The following is a 16,347-nucleotide window of genomic DNA, read 5'->3' as shown; positions in this document are numbered from 1 at the left end:
TAGGTGAATTAAATTGGCAGATTACAGCACAATTGATAGCGCCCGTTGTAAGAGACCCAGTTATCGAACCACAATGATCAAGAAGCGGTCAGCTGGCCAATATAATCAAGATGCCTTACATGGTAAACTACACTGTTGTTGCTGCCAGTTACCATATCGGGACGGGCAGCGTTAAGGCCCTGTCAGAAGCTGAACCGTGGTGATGATGATGATGATGACGATTACGCTTTGTCGGTTCACTGGTACGACAGCAGCAGTTTAACGATTTGAGCGTGTGCGTCGATAGACCTGAAAGCGTTCCCATCAATAATTTACATGGCATGGTCTCGGGGCAGTGCAAATATAGCGCGTGTGTGTGTGTCTGAGCACAAGTGTACACTCCATTGTAATCGATCACCCTTTTCCGATTGTACCGTGCCACACTAACCCACACGCTGCAAATGCAAATTATTGTATATACATGCACAGAGTTGTGCACGTCCCTGTAGGTCGGTTATATCTCGGTTGTCGACGTTTAACATTCATCAGGTGACTATTGCGACATCAACTTTATTGCGGTGTATTGAGGAGAGGGAGGGGGTGGTATTGGTATTGCACCTTGCGTGTTATGGCAAATGCCTCGCTAGTGAATGGGATACTGTGGGTGACTTCATGGGTGGAGTCTCCCATAGCATGCGGAGCCCTTTGCTTTGCAATTGTCGTTCTGATGTAACACGGAAACGATAGGTCACAAGATTCAATTGAATTAAGCATTATATCTACGCTCAAAAGGAGATCTGCCCGATTGATAGCATCTACAGACTCATTTGTCATAGTCTTCATTATTCAGCACTCACGAGATCGCTTCTCGTGATTAATTCCTTCAACTTTGTAACTTAAAGTTGTTGTTTGCTCCCGCCCAAAAAACAAAAGACCCTTTGACATTTCTGTTTATTTATTAGGTCGTGACAGAAGTTTTTCTGTCCGTTTTTTGCGTTCTGCACTCTGCACTTTCCGTCTTTACCGTCCAATTTATGGCCGATGATGCAGAGTGGTCATACCTCCAAAAAAGGAAATTCTGAACAATGCTTGAATAGGGGCCGTTAATTGATCCGGTTGAACCTGTTGTGTTGTGTGTCACGAAAGACGATGCTCCGACATTTAAAGTCATTAAAACATTTTCGAGTCGCTCATTTCCTGGTCACACGGTGTCTCTTCTTCGCCAGCACCTCACGAGCATTGCCAAAATCGGATCAACTTCACCTCTCAGCGCACAGGTGCCTTTTGTGGTGGGTGCGCTTATGTATGCACGCTCGTGACTCGCGGATGGCTTCACCTCTGGGAGACAAGTGGGACGAAATGTGCCGCGGTGACACACTCACACGGAGTTTAATGACGCAGGTCAGGTTTGGGTTTTTGTAGGATAGGTGAAGTCCCTCACGGGGTTCACACTAGCTGGTGGGGGGTACTCTTATATACAACGACAAGTGCACTGGAGAATGTGCGTTGGACCCAGTGGAACTATTTTCGAAGGTTTCACCCTCCTATCTCCCTCTCTCTCTCTCTGGCAAGCCCCTTGTGGTGGTTCAGGTTGTGTGGTATATGCGGAGGAGGATTTAGATATTAGCAACGCTTGTTTAATGGGTGCGGAATTCACCACAGTTCCGACGACATTACCGACCGATGACGAAGTTTGTTTGTGTGCGCCCGATACTCTTTGGAAGCGATTATCTCGCTGGCGCCCACCAAACTTGGTCACGCATCCATCCGACCAGGAAGCACCCTCGTTCGGTCGGTTCTTGTTGGTGACTCTATCGTATACCGCCGGATCGGTTAAGAAGCGTGCGGGCGGCTATAGTCTTAATCTATAATCTTCCGATCATCACGCGGGTGTATGGGTGATCGTATGGATCGTGTCCCACCAACGATATTCGTCAAACGAATCTCGGCGTTTGACTCTTGGTCCCCTGTGGTCTTGGGAGTTGCTAACGATCAGTCACATCGGTTGGACGTCGCACGTCAGCCAGTTCCTGCGGGTGTGATACAACGCTCTTACCACACCTGTTCCTGCTGCTCCAAACCTTACTACTGATAGTGTTTTGTGGCATTAAATTTGGGGTGTGAAAATAAAGTTTGAGCCTATTTGTGGTGACGGTGGGGTTTTGTATCTTTTCTTTCTCGGAGGGTACCAACAGTGCCTAGCCCATTTTGTTCTGTTGCTGATGTTTCTCAAAGGTTTCTGGAAGTGTGTAGTAACGTTGTGGTGGTGTGTTTTTCCCTGGATGCTGGTCGTAATGATGACGATGGTGTATTTGTACAGTTGATTGGCTTGTCGTTGAGAAATTGTTTATCATTCCGTTGACGTCGTGCGGTGTTGCTCCGTTTCTCGATAAGGGGGTTTCTTCACCCATGACTTGGTTCAATTTTGCTAGGTTATAGTGTGGTGAGCTTTGTTTAGTTTTGAAGCTGTGCAGAATAAATGTTGCTCTAACGTGGGAATGATTTCCGAAAGCTTACCCGCGTCCAACTGACTCGTGGTGGTTAAAAGTCAGAAATTGCTTTCGTTACGGTTGATTTAAGCGCTCTTAAGCGGGATATCTCGGAGTCAATGGCAATGTCGGAGCAGCAACATTTTGGGTTCAGCTGCAGTCCAACGCACGCACTGCTCGTTTATCATTCACCAAACGCTAACCGTCTCGTGGGATCTTGAGACACTTTTGTTCCTTCCACTTCTCGTCGTTTCGTTCCCGGCCGTTCGGTGGGAGAAAAATGACCCAAGAAATGAGCACTGCTCCCAACTAGGCCACTGTGAAGGGAGCAGCAATTAAGTTTCGTTTTGCGTAGATCTCCCCGAACCCCGAAAGTCACAAAAGGTCTTTCATTCAGTGCAGAAAACTCAACTACCCACACATCTCACAACGGTCCCGAAAAGCGTTACTTCTTCGGGCATGATTACAACGGTTGTTGTGGACGTGTTGTTTGGGACTCGACAGGGCCCCTTTCTGAGCGCTAGTGTCTGGAAGACTTGTTGCGGGAGAAAGTGGCAAATTCATTAAGTAGTGTCGATGCCTTGTTTTCCCCAAACAACGGCACGCTGATGGATTTGCAGACGTCGGGATCGCATTCTGACAAGATGTCGCCGAGGACCTTTTTCCACTTGACGAAGGACATGGCAGTATTTGTCGTTTGTCGGATTTGGATCGTGCTATATTTGTTTTGCGTTTGCTCAATTAAACCATGTTGGCATAGTGATGACACGGGGACGCAGAGTGATGAATTTTCCTTCCCCGAGAAAAAAAGGCTTTTTGACGAAGCACAAACCAACCATGCGTTCCCGGCTGGAACCGCTTATGCTAACTAATGTTTATGAAGCAGATTAGCTCCGTTTCCTTTTCGGCTGGAGTTTAGTTAATCATTAGCTCGTTTCTGGGTATTCATTACACTGCGAAAGCTCCGGGTCACATATCGTAAACATATTGCTATTGCGTCTAATTAAAGACGATTAGCATATTTTATTAACGACCGTGCGTCGGTCTCATTTCGCCAGGGTGATGTGAAGTTCATGTTGATGTAATTTCGTATTTCAATTTAAGATTAAAATGTCCATTTGCTCGTGTGTGTGTGTGTGTGTCTGCCGTTCCGTTCAACGACAACTGAAATGCAAATAAATCCCGACACATGGCGTGTAACTGGTTGAAGGGTTTTACGCTAACCATACCATCGGACATGTGTATGAGATGAGGTGACACAACGTTGGCTTACAGGTTGTTCCGTCACTCGCAGCATCCGAAAGCTAGGTAGACGGACACGAATTAGTTTTTGATGCATTAATATTCAACAGGATGAATAATTTTGGTGTGTGGAATAAATTACACTGGAATGTGAAAATGAGAAAGCAAGTTTTCATATCGCGGCGTTACCAGTGAAATGATTCCATGATTCTGGATTGATTTCGTGTGAATCAAACTACGTTGATGTAGGACTTATTTTTGAGGTTTGGGGATCTTTGTAGCTCCGATGAAGCTCAATTTGGAGCTTCGGTTATTTTTAATACCAAGTCTTGAAATTGCGAGAATTCAGGGCGGAAGGATCAGAGCATCCAGGAACTTCTAACGCATTAGCTGACACTTAACGAGTTGGCAATGTCAATTAAATATTGTAACGGCTTCATTGAGCCTGCGGTCGATACGTGCAGTATGTTATCGATTCAGGATGAATTTATCTATTTTTCGTATCTTGCCGTATACTTACATACACATCAGGCGCCACCAGTGGTCTAGCGACGGTTTCTGCCAAACCATTATCCCAGACGTTCTGGCGGGCAAATCAACGCCTTCACTCCTTCTCGGTTTGGGCCTACCACGCCTTTTCTGTCTGTGTGGACGGTCTAAAAGGACTAGCTCGTTCGGTGTCATACTCATGACATGACCAGTTCTCCGGGGCCTGGCGAGTCTAATTCGTTGCACAATGGTGAGAGCTCGTATAGCTCGTAAAGCTCATTATTATAGCGGCTCCTCCATTGTCCTTCCAGACATATACGGGGGAGAGGAATTTATTTGTTGTAATATTCAAGATGACTTCAAAGTACTAACATCCATCCGCTACATATCTATCATATATTTTTTCCAATTTTTAACAAACTGTTTTTTACTGAAGTTGTTATAAAACCCTTTAGCATGCATTCCTTGGTCAGGCATTTCGACTATATATCTTCGAAAATTTGGTATCTTTGCTGTTTTTTTTTCAAATTTATTTGAACTTTCCTGATTGTCCTGGTGTGATCCTGGTAGTAGAAATCCCCGAGCATAAAGACGATTTTCATAGCGCTCACTATTCTGAAAATGTAATCATTCTATACATTCCGAAATTTGGTATAATGTGATGTATCAGATTTCACCTTTTGTTTGTCCTTATGTCGTTGTGTCCGATTATATTCGATCCCAGGACAAGTCATTTATTCATCATTAATTATTACTTTAAGTATCGAAGTATATGAATATCCTTCTAATTTCTTATCCGCCAAAGGTTGACAGCAAAACTTAAATGTCATACTTATAAATCTGTCTTTTGTGCAGTAAAATTATATGTAGCGGATGCAAATTGGACAAGATGTATTAGTAAATAGTACTTTTAAATTCACAGTCAAATTTTACACATTTTTGGGTAGTTTTTTATGTGTCTGTTTGTTTGAATTTGGTAGTTGTATCCCTTGCAATGTTTTTTCAATAATTTTATGTTGCTTTTTTTCGCTCTCGTGTTCCACATAAATCGACCTAAATTGAACGGGTGATTGGAACAAAAAAAAAATTGGAAACCAATATACTCGTTTCAGTCCCCTCCATTCTGTACATTTAAATGTTTAAACTGTGAACTTTCTCTTAATATATTCCTATCGATGGATTTTAATTATGCGCTTAAAAAAACAGTACAACACATCCATTTGCGACATCAAGCAGCATTTTTTTAATATTTGCACATAAATTACACATATATAATCATTTTTTTTTCTTCCTCATGTTCTCTTTTTCCCTTCCTTCGATTGAACCATTTTTTCCCCACAGGATGTTCTACGGGAGAAACAAAACCACATCGAGCAGCTCATGCAGGAACGTGAAATCGATCGTGAAGAGACGGCAAACCAATCGATCATGTACCAAAAGAACATCCAACAGGTAAATAGGCAACTGGACCCGGCTCAAGGTCTATCTCTCGGGGCCAGATTCAGTAGCTGGTGCAGCATCAACAGAATTACAATTGAAAAAAAAGAACACTATAACCAACAACAAATGCGAACACTCGGGCACATCGGCATTGAAAAAATGTCTTCCTTTCCCACCATCCCACACACTACAAGTCTACATTCGCTGCTACCCCTGTGCCGGGTGGAGCGTCTCATATTGCTTGCGGGGTAGAACATATAGGGACGTGTATGAGTTAATGTTTAATCTTTGATGTTTACCAACTCTCTAGCGTGATACCACCGACAGTGAGGTTGGGCGCTGGGCGGAACTGGTCCGACGACGTGCACTACGAATTGCTGACCTTCGACGCGAGTTCCAGGGATGGCACGGTAACCACGAACGGCACTGCATCCTGCACGATGTCCTGCTAGCCTAGACAGAGAGATGGGGCGGGATAGAGCAGGATAGATTGAAAGAGATCGATAGCGCACAAGAGACAGAGAGAGAGAGACAGAGAGAGAGAGAGAGCTGATGTACAATCGTCGTACGGTCGTTCGCTTGTTTCCTGCCAGGGTCTCTCTGTGATATAGCTACTGAGGGTAGGACCGTCCAGCGGAAACCATGCGGCCACGGAAAGACACACGACACGATGGCATGTGGGCGACCGACCGGACGACAATATTTGGAACGTGACACGACGGCAACGCATGCTATACTATTTCTATGGCTAATGTTCAACAGGAAACATATTTCGCTTGAAGAAAGAAAATTCGTTGAAAGGTTGTATGTGTGCGTGCAGGTCAGGCATGGATAAATCGCGTAAGGACGCGAAATAAATGATCTGTCCTTACGACTTTTGTGGTTGATTTTCTAGACGAAAACATCAACTCTCGCCAAACACCCCTAACACACGCTGACATCCAACCGTTGTACTGTTGCGAACATGGATGTTTTTTATTCGATAAGATAGCTTGTAAGGCGCTTTTTTTCCTCCGAGATACGATAATTGTGTTGTGACGACATTTGATAAATGCAACAATTAAAACAAACGCTTGCCTCAGTTGGAACATTTTAAAACGAACAAGATGTGCTCTCCAAGGCATGTCTAGCGGGTACCCTTTTCTTACTGATGACATGTTAGACTAAGGTGGGATTAAATAATTGGAATTAGAATTGATCAAGAAAAACTTTAAGCTAGTCGAATATGGATAAATATTTTCAAATTCGATATAGTACGATTCCTCGATTCTCTTGACTCTATGTCCCAAAGCTCTTTATTTCCAGAGTTGCTCAGACAAGTCATGAAACAATATCTCCATGTTTAAAGCAAAGTGCGGTTCGACATGTAACAAGAATCCTACGTAGATTTATTGACATTTAACAATTAATTTTGTAAAAGGAATTTCGTGGATCAAATCCTTTTCTGAAATGGAGCTCCATGACGAGAAAACACACCGATTCCGCATGTAGCGATACATACAGTCCTTTGTAGCGAGCCTGGTCTAGTTGCGGTTTAATACGCCATACGCTCAAACGGCGATCCACTTAAAAATATCCTTATCCAACAATTTATAATCCTCTGGAAACGAATCTGGGAAAAGCGTAAATGCTAATCAGTGGTGACAGTTTGATTAAATGTTTCATTCCTACCCACCTTCAGGGCCAATCTGCATCACGGCTCTCAACGTACCGATGACAACGGCAGTGAAAAGGTTATAAAATTGAAAAACGGAAAAATTTCCATCGAGAGTTTTCACAATCTGTTGCTTGCACACATAATTGCATCCTTAGGAGAGAATTGATGTAGTGCTGAAGTTTGTTAGTTTTTTTTTTTATGTGGCAAAACACTCTCGACACTTTGAAGCATTGTTGCTCGTTTCGATCCGGTTGCTTGCGGTGAAGTGTAGTTTTATGATAGTCCCTCCCTAGTCCATGCTGTCTGGCGCTCCATATCTGTCTGGAACCGATAGCCTAGGATATGCTTTCTGCTTGTCTGCTCAAGATTTTCAAACGTTCACGGAACCCTAGATTATAGTGTTTTGGTCCTCGGAATGTGTGTCCTCATTTTACACGTTCCAGCTCATTTCCACGTTCACGGAGCACACGGATGACCATCACCATCACGCTCAGCCCAGCGCGGACCAAACCATTTGTCCCGGAGTTCCGGATAGCTAGCCAATGGACCACGCGGTTATCTTTGCTTCCTTTGCAAACCCGCCAGTGGTGAAATAAAAAACGGAAACCCGTCAGCTCGGGGTTATTGCCACTAAAAACCCTCTCACACCCAAGCTCGAATGACGCCATGATGCTGCAATCGGAAAGCAAATAAACCCGGCACCGCAAACATACAACCCATGCGATTGCAATGCTTTTCCTGTGCCGATGGCTTCCGGTGCAGTTTGCCCGAGTCTGATGTCGCGTCCCATCGATTCGGAGGATTCGTTATGGTACCCAGCGTATCAGTGTCTCGTGTCGTTCCGTTCCGGGAAGTGAACCGGATAAACATAATGCGCTCGAGAAGAAGTAGGTTAGCGCGATGACGGTAGATTCTTCAACCGGATAGTGTGAGTAGCATTACGTGCCGAACGATTGTTGGGGGCATTTGTTTTCTAAAGCGATTGGGAGCTTTTCTTTCCATTTTTCCATGACGTTTGTTTTTTGCGTGAGGTTAAAACGTGGAAACCTGGTTTTGCTATTTGGACAGAAGTTATGGTTTCCGAATGTCAAGTAAGCTAAACAAGGAGAAACTAAATGTATTTGCTGTACTGAGGCAGTGTACGGAGGCTGCTGTCGAACTGTAACGCATCCAATATTCGCCCACCATTGATAGATTTCTAGTAAGGAGTTTCACTTATAAGTTTGCAAAGATTTCTTGTCTACTGGAATTGCTATACTCGGTATATTAAACCGAACATGAAACCTATTGGATAGCTGTATACCTATGTTTCTGGATGTGTCGTCTAGTTTCTGAATAATCTAACGTTACAGTAGCGGATCTTTGCCGCACACGTCAGATGAGGCTGTGTGTCCTAGCAGAATCCTTCCATATGGAGTTGGATACTACTCAAAATTTGTGAGAATGTAGTACTGTCATGAGCAATTTAATATATTTGTACAACCTTCGATTATGTCGATGGTTGGACAGCTATCGCTATCTACTTGAAGGACCTTTAGTACTTCTTCCAAAAGGATATCCATTTTAGTATTTCCTCCAAAAGGATATCAAGGGCATTAAGGAGAATGCCCTTAGGATGCTACCTTGTAGGATTCTGAGATATTTCAAGTCTATCCTTTTGGGCCATTAAACGTGTATTTGACTGGATTGGTTGTCCGGTGCCATCTTCATGACATGATGTGAACCTATCAAAGCCTGACATGTATGAAATGAGGAGTTCTATCATCCACTCCACTGGTCTAATGTGTTTAAATCAGTATCAAATCAAATTTTATTTTAAGTCCATGTTTTCGAGCAATTTTGCTATCCGGATACGTTTGACAGCAACCCTTTTTCTCAGAATAAAATGTGCTGATTCGGGAAACCACACCAAAGGAGTTTAAAATCAATTATTTCACCCTGTTATTTGCTTTTCTATTGTTTATGCGATAGAATTGCAAACACCGATTGCCCAATAGTGCTTCGACATTTGTCAATACAGATGTCATTTGTTCTATTTTCGGGCTTTTTCGTGCAATTGATTGCTTCCAGGAAGGTTTGACCGTGATGTTTCGTTTCGCACAATATAATTGGGGTATCCGTTGTGGGATTTTCATTCCCGCTTCAGGGCGGCCACCATGTTGCGTGGGTCGGTAATACGGGGAACCATTTATACCGTGCTGCGATACATCCCGTGGGGACAACACGCAGTGTCGTATCTGCCAGACTTTCAGTTCACGGACGTTTGGACACAATTGCAATTTTTATTCTCCCTACCGGACATTTCTGAATCGCGATTGCATTCCCGCACGTGAGGCTGCTGTAGCTTCACACAGCACAGTAAGCAAAATTGCATCTTTGTTTCCCCTGGATAGGGAATGTTGATTCAGCCCGTTTGCAGTCCAGTACCTTTCGAGGACGTGCTGAATCCCTTTTTGGGACAAATTCATAGCAATCATGTCCAGTTCTTTGTTGGTATGTTCTGTGGGGTGATGTTCGTTTTTCTTTACTGCTAAAATCCATCAGCAAGCTTCAAGAGTCGGGCCATATTGAGTATGGACCGGTAACAAACTGCTAATTCTTCTCGGGAGTTTCATATTGAAGTTCAGAACTTCAATAAGATCGTTCCAGAATGAAGTTGATTGGGATGAATTGTGAGCATGTATGCAAATTGTAAGGAACCATTGCTTTCTGTGCAGCTACTGCGGGAAAGCGACGTTCACATCCTCACCTGCTTCAGAAAGTCAACAAATCTGCCTTGAGGTTTGAATATCCCACGCTGGCACACAGAACACCCGGAAGTGCATAATGGTTTGCAGAAATTGACATTGGTAAAGGCTCCTGTGTGTGTGTGCCTTGGTCTGGGTGGATCACCTTTTGTATGACTGTACCTCCGACTTCACCGACATTCCGACATGCGAGCATTGGATGATGGGAACCATTGTCCAAGGCTTCAAACCTGCCGGTTGACGTTCCGGGCATATGAATATTCACTTCTTTATGCATAATGCAATCAATGACATATTAGGTGGACCATTGTTCTGAACATGGATGGTGGTCAGCACATTGTGTTTGTGTATCTCAAGGGCACTACACAGATTGAAGCACTTAATGGCGTTTATGCTGGCAAAATTGATTGTTTAAGCATCTTGAAAGAGGTAAAGTAACCGGCAATAATACTTTTCTTTATATTTTCAGGGATATTTTGCAGTTTTTTTTATTAGCCTCATACTCCATGTTATCCACTCCATAATACACTCTTATCCCATACCAAGCTCGTGTCGCATTTGTTGTTGGTTAAAGCCCTTTTCTTACTTCATAAAGTACGCTTCCGATATATTTTATCCCTAGCCACTCTTGCTTATCATCTTACCAATTGCTTTCGTTTCTTCCCTTTTTTGTGTCTGTGCTGTCAACAGCTAAAGGAAAAGGTGTCGCTGCTGGAAAAATCGCTAGCCGATGAGAAGCGTCGGAACGAGGATTTGCAGTTCAGCGTGGACGAAGCGACGTTCTGCACCGAGGAGCTAAACGTAAGTGTACGGGAGCTGTGGGTGGTAAACGGATTACTGCCGTGCTGGCGAGTCCTGTTCCTGGGCACAGCGCTGGCCAAATGCTACATGTGGCACGTACACACTTGTCACACGTACACCTGTGGGCCCCGTGATACATCCGGAGCATGAGAAGAATGAAGCATAAATTACGATTAGCCCAACTCAAGTTGCTCGCTCAGGTGTTCGGGGTGCCATCGGGGTACGGTCACACATCCCGTGCTCTGTACCGTGTATGCGTTTTTCTTTTGCCATATGAAGAAGGTCAATTTAGATGTAGGGTTTTGGCATCCTACCGGAAAACAAGCATCGTTCCATAGTTGTCCTTACTGTTCAGTTTGTACAGAACTCTCTCTTTCCGCCTCACATTATCAGATTCCATTTCTAATCCATTTCACCTGTTGCGTGTAATATTTTCAGGGAAAAATTCAAAATTCTGTCAGTGTGAGTATCGACGGGATGGATTCGTTGGACACTGTCACGCTGCAACTTCGTGCCTTCGTCTGTCACCGTTTTAGTAAATGTGTCTGCATGAGTTTAGAGCTTCAAGCATTTTGTTTGTACTGGCTTTCAGTTACAAACAGCTTCGTATTGGTTGACAAACGAAATGCGAAGATTGTATGCTCTCGATCCATCGAATTCTACTTCAATTGGTGCTTAATAATTGGGTTTCAGTTGCGTGTATCGTTCGAACATGTAGAGTGGAACAGCTGTTTTATGTATTTATCTGTTCAATGTCTGCTGCTGCATGATAGAATGTTGTCCAATGTCTCGTTGAATTAGTTTGGTAGACGATCTTGTTTTTTATATCGGTTTAAATGTAATGCTCCACTTAATGGCTTTCCTCTAGATTGTATCTAATGTAGTCGGCAATCCCTAAATGTATGCAATCACTATACTTCGGACCCGTTAGAATCGTGTTAAGAGAAGTTTTGAAAATTGAATTGCATCCATCTAGGCGTGGCGGACTTGCAAGATTCAACCTAGCGGTAAAGCATCGTGGGGAAGTAATACCTCAAATCATCATTTGTGGCATCAAAATAATTTCCTGGGACTTCTCTTATGTTTTAAATATTTCTTTTAGATAATCCCAAAAAGAAATATTATTGCCATAGCTCTGGTATATTGAACGCATGGTGCATGCTGAATTATATACTGTGTTTTCTAAGTATCATTATTGTCTATGTTTTATACTACTGTTCTAGTTTATATTCCTATTACGATGACTAACCATTTGAAGCAGTATCATTTTGTGTTACAGTATTTTAGTTAAGAAGACCCACACAATACGCTTTGTTAATTTAATTTCGATTCATGGTTTTAGGCTCAAACGCAGGTGTTTAAAGAAAAGATAGCCGATTTAGAGGCACAGCTAGCTGTTGGAGCCTCAGTAAAGAGTGCTGAGCTTACGGGACCATCAGAAGACTTCGTTGGTAAGTGTAGCAAGGTACGATTAATGTCTCTCCCTCCCCCCGTTAACCGACGACCGTATCTTAATGCAGCTGCCAAAGCCGAACTGAATGCCGAAATCGATAAGCTGAAGGCGGAAATACTGGCCAAAGATCAAAAGCTGCACCTCACCGAGGAGCTGAAACGATCGCTCGAAAACGAGATACAGAACCTGCACGAAAAGGTTGCGGATGCGGAACGTGCCGCCGACAGCAAACTGTCCGCCCTGACGATCAGCGAAGAATGTCTGAAGGAGCAGATCAACTACCTCGAGGCACGGGTGGACGAGCAGAGCAATCAGCTGACGGCCAAGGATGCCGAGCTGGAACAGCAGTACCTGGCGCTGAAAAATGCCGAAAGCGAGCAGGAGGAGCGTTTGGCGGCGATACAGGATGAGCTACGCTCCAGGAAGGATGTGCTTACCGAACGGGAGCAGACGTTACAGGAGCTGGAAAAGACGATCGAGGATCTACGCGCGGACGTGCGTCAGCGGGATCTGAAGATGGTGGAGCTGGAAAGTGACCTTAAGCTGAAGCTACAGGAACGCGATACCTCGGGCAGTAAGCTGTGCGAGAAGGTGACCGAACTGGAGGCACAAATCGCTGAGACAAGTGCTTTGAAATCAAAGCTAGATCAGGAACTTACCAGTGCAAAGGAGACAATCAAGATGCTGGAAGGAGATCGAGATGCGAAGGAGAAGTTGGCGCAAGAGTTGGAAATGAAGCTGTCATCCGTTGAGGCGTCACTGCAGGCGGAAATCGTTTCGCGTAACGAGAAGGAATCGCTCGTTCTGAAACTGCAGCAAGATTTGCAGTCCTTTGCGACGGATGTTGAAAGTAGTGCAGCTCAGCTCAGCGCCAAACAGGAGGAACTATCCAAACAAGCTGAACAACTGCAACAGGTGGAAGCGGAAAAGGTAAAGTTACAGCAAGACCTTACCAAACTGCAGCAAACGCTGGAACAGTCACGGTCCGAGCACGATACGTTGATAGCGGAACTACACTCGCTAGCTGACACCGAGCGCAACGCAATGGTGGCGCTGAGAAAACAGTTGCAAACAGCCGAACAGGAAAATCTTGCCAAAGACAAACAGCTGGAAGAGCACGAGGTGCTCGTCGGAGCGTTGCAAAACGAACTAAAGGAGCTGAACGTTTCCAAGAACGCTTTGAACCAGGAGCTTACGGCGATAAAGGCTAGCTTCGCGGACAAGGATGGAACGCTGGCAAATATCGTGCAGGAAAAGACAGATTTGGAAAACCGACTGGAAGCAAGTAAACAGGAAATGGTGGCGAAAGTTAAGCATCTCGAGGATGAGCTTCGAACGCGGGAAGAGTCCCTGCGGAAGGAGCTGGAGGAAAATGCAACGATAGCGCAACAGAAGCTTACCGAAAAGGATGGTGAGCTTTCACGGTTCGCTCAGACTGAAGCAGAGCTGCAGAAGCAACTGACGGCCGCTCGACAGCAGATAAAGGATGTGTCTGATGGGATGAAATTGGCCGAGGAAACGATTGCTGCCAAAGCCACGGAAGCACAAACTCTTGAGCAACAAATCGCCTCCCTGCAGTCAGATGTGACCTCGAAGAATGAGCAGATAGCTAAGCTTAATGAGACCATTTCGGAGAGTACTGTGCGGGAAGAGGCGGGAGGAAAGAAATTGTCCGAAGCTCAAGAGCAGTACGGTAAGCTCGAGATTGAGCATGCCGATTTACGGCGAAAAATGGAAGCGCTGGAGCAAAAGTGCGCCCAGGTACATCAGCAGAAGGTCGAGCTGGAGAAGGAGCTCGATACGCAGCGCTCCAGCACGCTAGACTCGAACTCGGAGCTGGCAAAGCTTAGCGATGAGCTGAAAGCGAAACAGCGCGCTCTAGATGAATTGCGTGACAATTACGACACGCTTAAAATCGAATCGGAACGCCGGGCGGATGAGAATGCGCAAAGCAACGCGACATTGCAGGAACAGGTCGAACGCGCACGGCAAGAGATGCAGCAGATAACTGACCAAAAGATCATTCAGGAAAATGAGCTTAACATGGAGCTGCGCAAGATAAAGGAAAATGCCGAACAGGAGCAGGAAAATCTCGAACGCACGATTACGGATTTGAAGACAAGCTTCGAACAGGAACGTCAGCGGGCGGCGAACGAACTTTCCGAGCAGGTGGCAAAGAATGGCGTACTGAGCGAAGAATTGGCAACATTGCGGAAAAGTTTGGAGCAATCGTTGGAGGAACTGAAGACTCAGCTAGAAGCTGCGAGGTTGGAAGTTAAGAAGGAACAAGAACTCAAAGAATTCGCCGTTTGTTCGGCGACAGAGCGGGAGGATATGCTGCAAAAGCAGCTGTACGAAAGCCAAGAAGAGTCGAAAGCACTACGCCAGCGGCTGGACGATGTGCAGAAGTCCATGGAGCAGGGCAGTCATGAGCTTTCCATCAAAATCGACGAGAAATCTCAGCGTATCGTTGAGCTGGAGCAGGAACTGGGCGAAAAACGAAGCTTGCTGCAGAAACGCACGGTGGAAGTGAAGGAGATGATCGAGAAGCTGCAGGAAAATGGTAAAGCTCATGCGGAAATGTTGCAACAGCTGCAGGAATGCTACAGCCAGATTGAAGCGCTGAAAAAAGCCAACCAAGAGTCTGAGCAATCTTGCCAACAAATTCAACAGCGTCTGCAAGATTTGAACAGCTCCTACAGCGAGATGGAGGAGGAGCAGGTCGATCTCGTCAGTCGCGAGGAAACGCTCAAGAAGGAGCTAGCGCTTCTGCAGGAGCAAATGCAACAGGCCGCCATCGCGCACAAGGAGCAGTTCGATGCGGTAGCAAGTAAAAATGAAGAGCTATTGAAACAACTGGCTTCAACGTCCAGCGCAAAGGGAGCAACGGAAACGGAGCTAAACTCGTTGAAACAACAGCTGGAAAACAAATCTACCGAACTGGTAACGCTTCAAGCGAAGGTTGATGAGCTGACTCCTCTACTGCAAATCAAGGCGGATTTGGAGAGCCGTCTACAAGCGCTAGAGCAATCGGTTTCGGCAAAGGATGCATCGGTGCTGGAACTATCGGGTGCGCTAGAGGAGCTTCGGAAGCAAACAGCGTTGAAGGATGCCAAAATGGCGGACAGTGAGAACGAACGAAAACAGCTCAACGAATCCGTAGCTAGTAAGGACACGCAACTAAAGCAACTCCAGCAACAGCTTGATGCGGTACAGAAAAGTCTCGCCGAAAGCACGGAACACGGCAAGCGTGCTTCTGGTGAAGCTGCTGAGCTGAGGGCAGCACTGGAAAAATCTCGCTCCTCCCAAAAAGAGCAAGACGAGCGTTTGAAGGAGCAACAGCGTCGTATCAGTGAACTGGAGACCAAGCTGGCAGCACAAACCACCCAGTTCGATGAGCTGCTCGATCGCAAAAAATCCTCGGAAACAGAATACTCCCACCGTACGCACGAGCTAACCCAGAAACTGCTAGAAATGGAGAGTGCCAAAAAGCAGGAGATCCAAGAGCTGCAGCAACGGCTCGCCGAACTGTTGCAGAAGGTCGAATCGCAAGTCACCGAAACGGCCCAAACCGTCAGCAGTAAACGTGCGGTGGAAAAACGTCAGCAAGAGCTCGAGTGTGCGAAGAAGGATTTGGAACTGCGCGAAACGGAGCTTCAGCTTGCCAACCGACGGCTCGAGAAGGATAACGAACATCTGCGTTCGCAGCTGATGGTGAAGGAGAGTGAGATTACGAAGCTAGCGAAGGCAGCCAGTGCAGCGGCAACGGCCGCCGATACGAGCGTGCCGAACAGGATCGGTAGCGAAATGAATGAAGACGAATCGGGTGCGCAGATCGATTTTCTCAACTCGATTATTGTTGATATGCAGCGTAAAAATGAGAAGCTGACCTTGCGGATACAGGCGCTCGAATCTACCAGCGCGGAAAGGTAGGCATGAGTGAAGCTTAAGATCGTACAGTAACTCCGATGCAGGTGCATTACTCTTCTTGTTGTATACTTAGTGAACGCAACGCGCCTGATAGTATGCAATTTTTGAATCTGAAATCGT

At 45.3% G+C, this 16,347-nt stretch overlaps 1 protein-coding gene across 22 annotated transcripts in view; it reads left to right on the top strand.

The window, feature by feature from the left end:
* LOC118512567 (restin homolog) overlaps positions 1-16,347 on the top strand; it is a 61,875-nt gene that overhangs the window by 42,513 nt on the left and 3,015 nt on the right. For 12 of the 22 annotated variants that reach the window (XM_036057163.1, XM_036057162.1, XM_036057171.1 and 9 more), the window contains 5 exons: positions 5,541-5,651; positions 10,734-10,844; positions 11,283-11,306; positions 12,187-12,295; positions 12,365-16,226. In XM_036057163.1, the coding sequence (XP_035913056.1) occupies positions 5,541-5,651; positions 10,734-10,844; positions 11,283-11,306; positions 12,187-12,295; positions 12,365-16,226 (4,217 nt within the window). Of the gene's footprint in view, positions 1-5,540; positions 5,652-5,949; positions 6,738-10,733; positions 10,845-11,282; positions 11,307-12,186; positions 12,296-12,364; positions 16,227-16,347 lie in introns of those variants that run through there. The other 10 variants (XM_036057179.1, XM_036057178.1, XM_036057177.1 and 7 more) reach the window with 2 other exon arrangements.

Source organism: Anopheles stephensi, chromosome 3, assembly GCF_013141755.1.
Source record: "Anopheles stephensi strain Indian chromosome 3, UCI_ANSTEP_V1.0, whole genome shotgun sequence".
Taxonomy (NCBI): Eukaryota; Metazoa; Arthropoda; class Insecta; order Diptera; family Culicidae; genus Anopheles; species Anopheles stephensi.
Note: the sequence above shows the minus strand (reverse complement) of the source record. Positions and strands in the feature narration are given on the sequence as shown.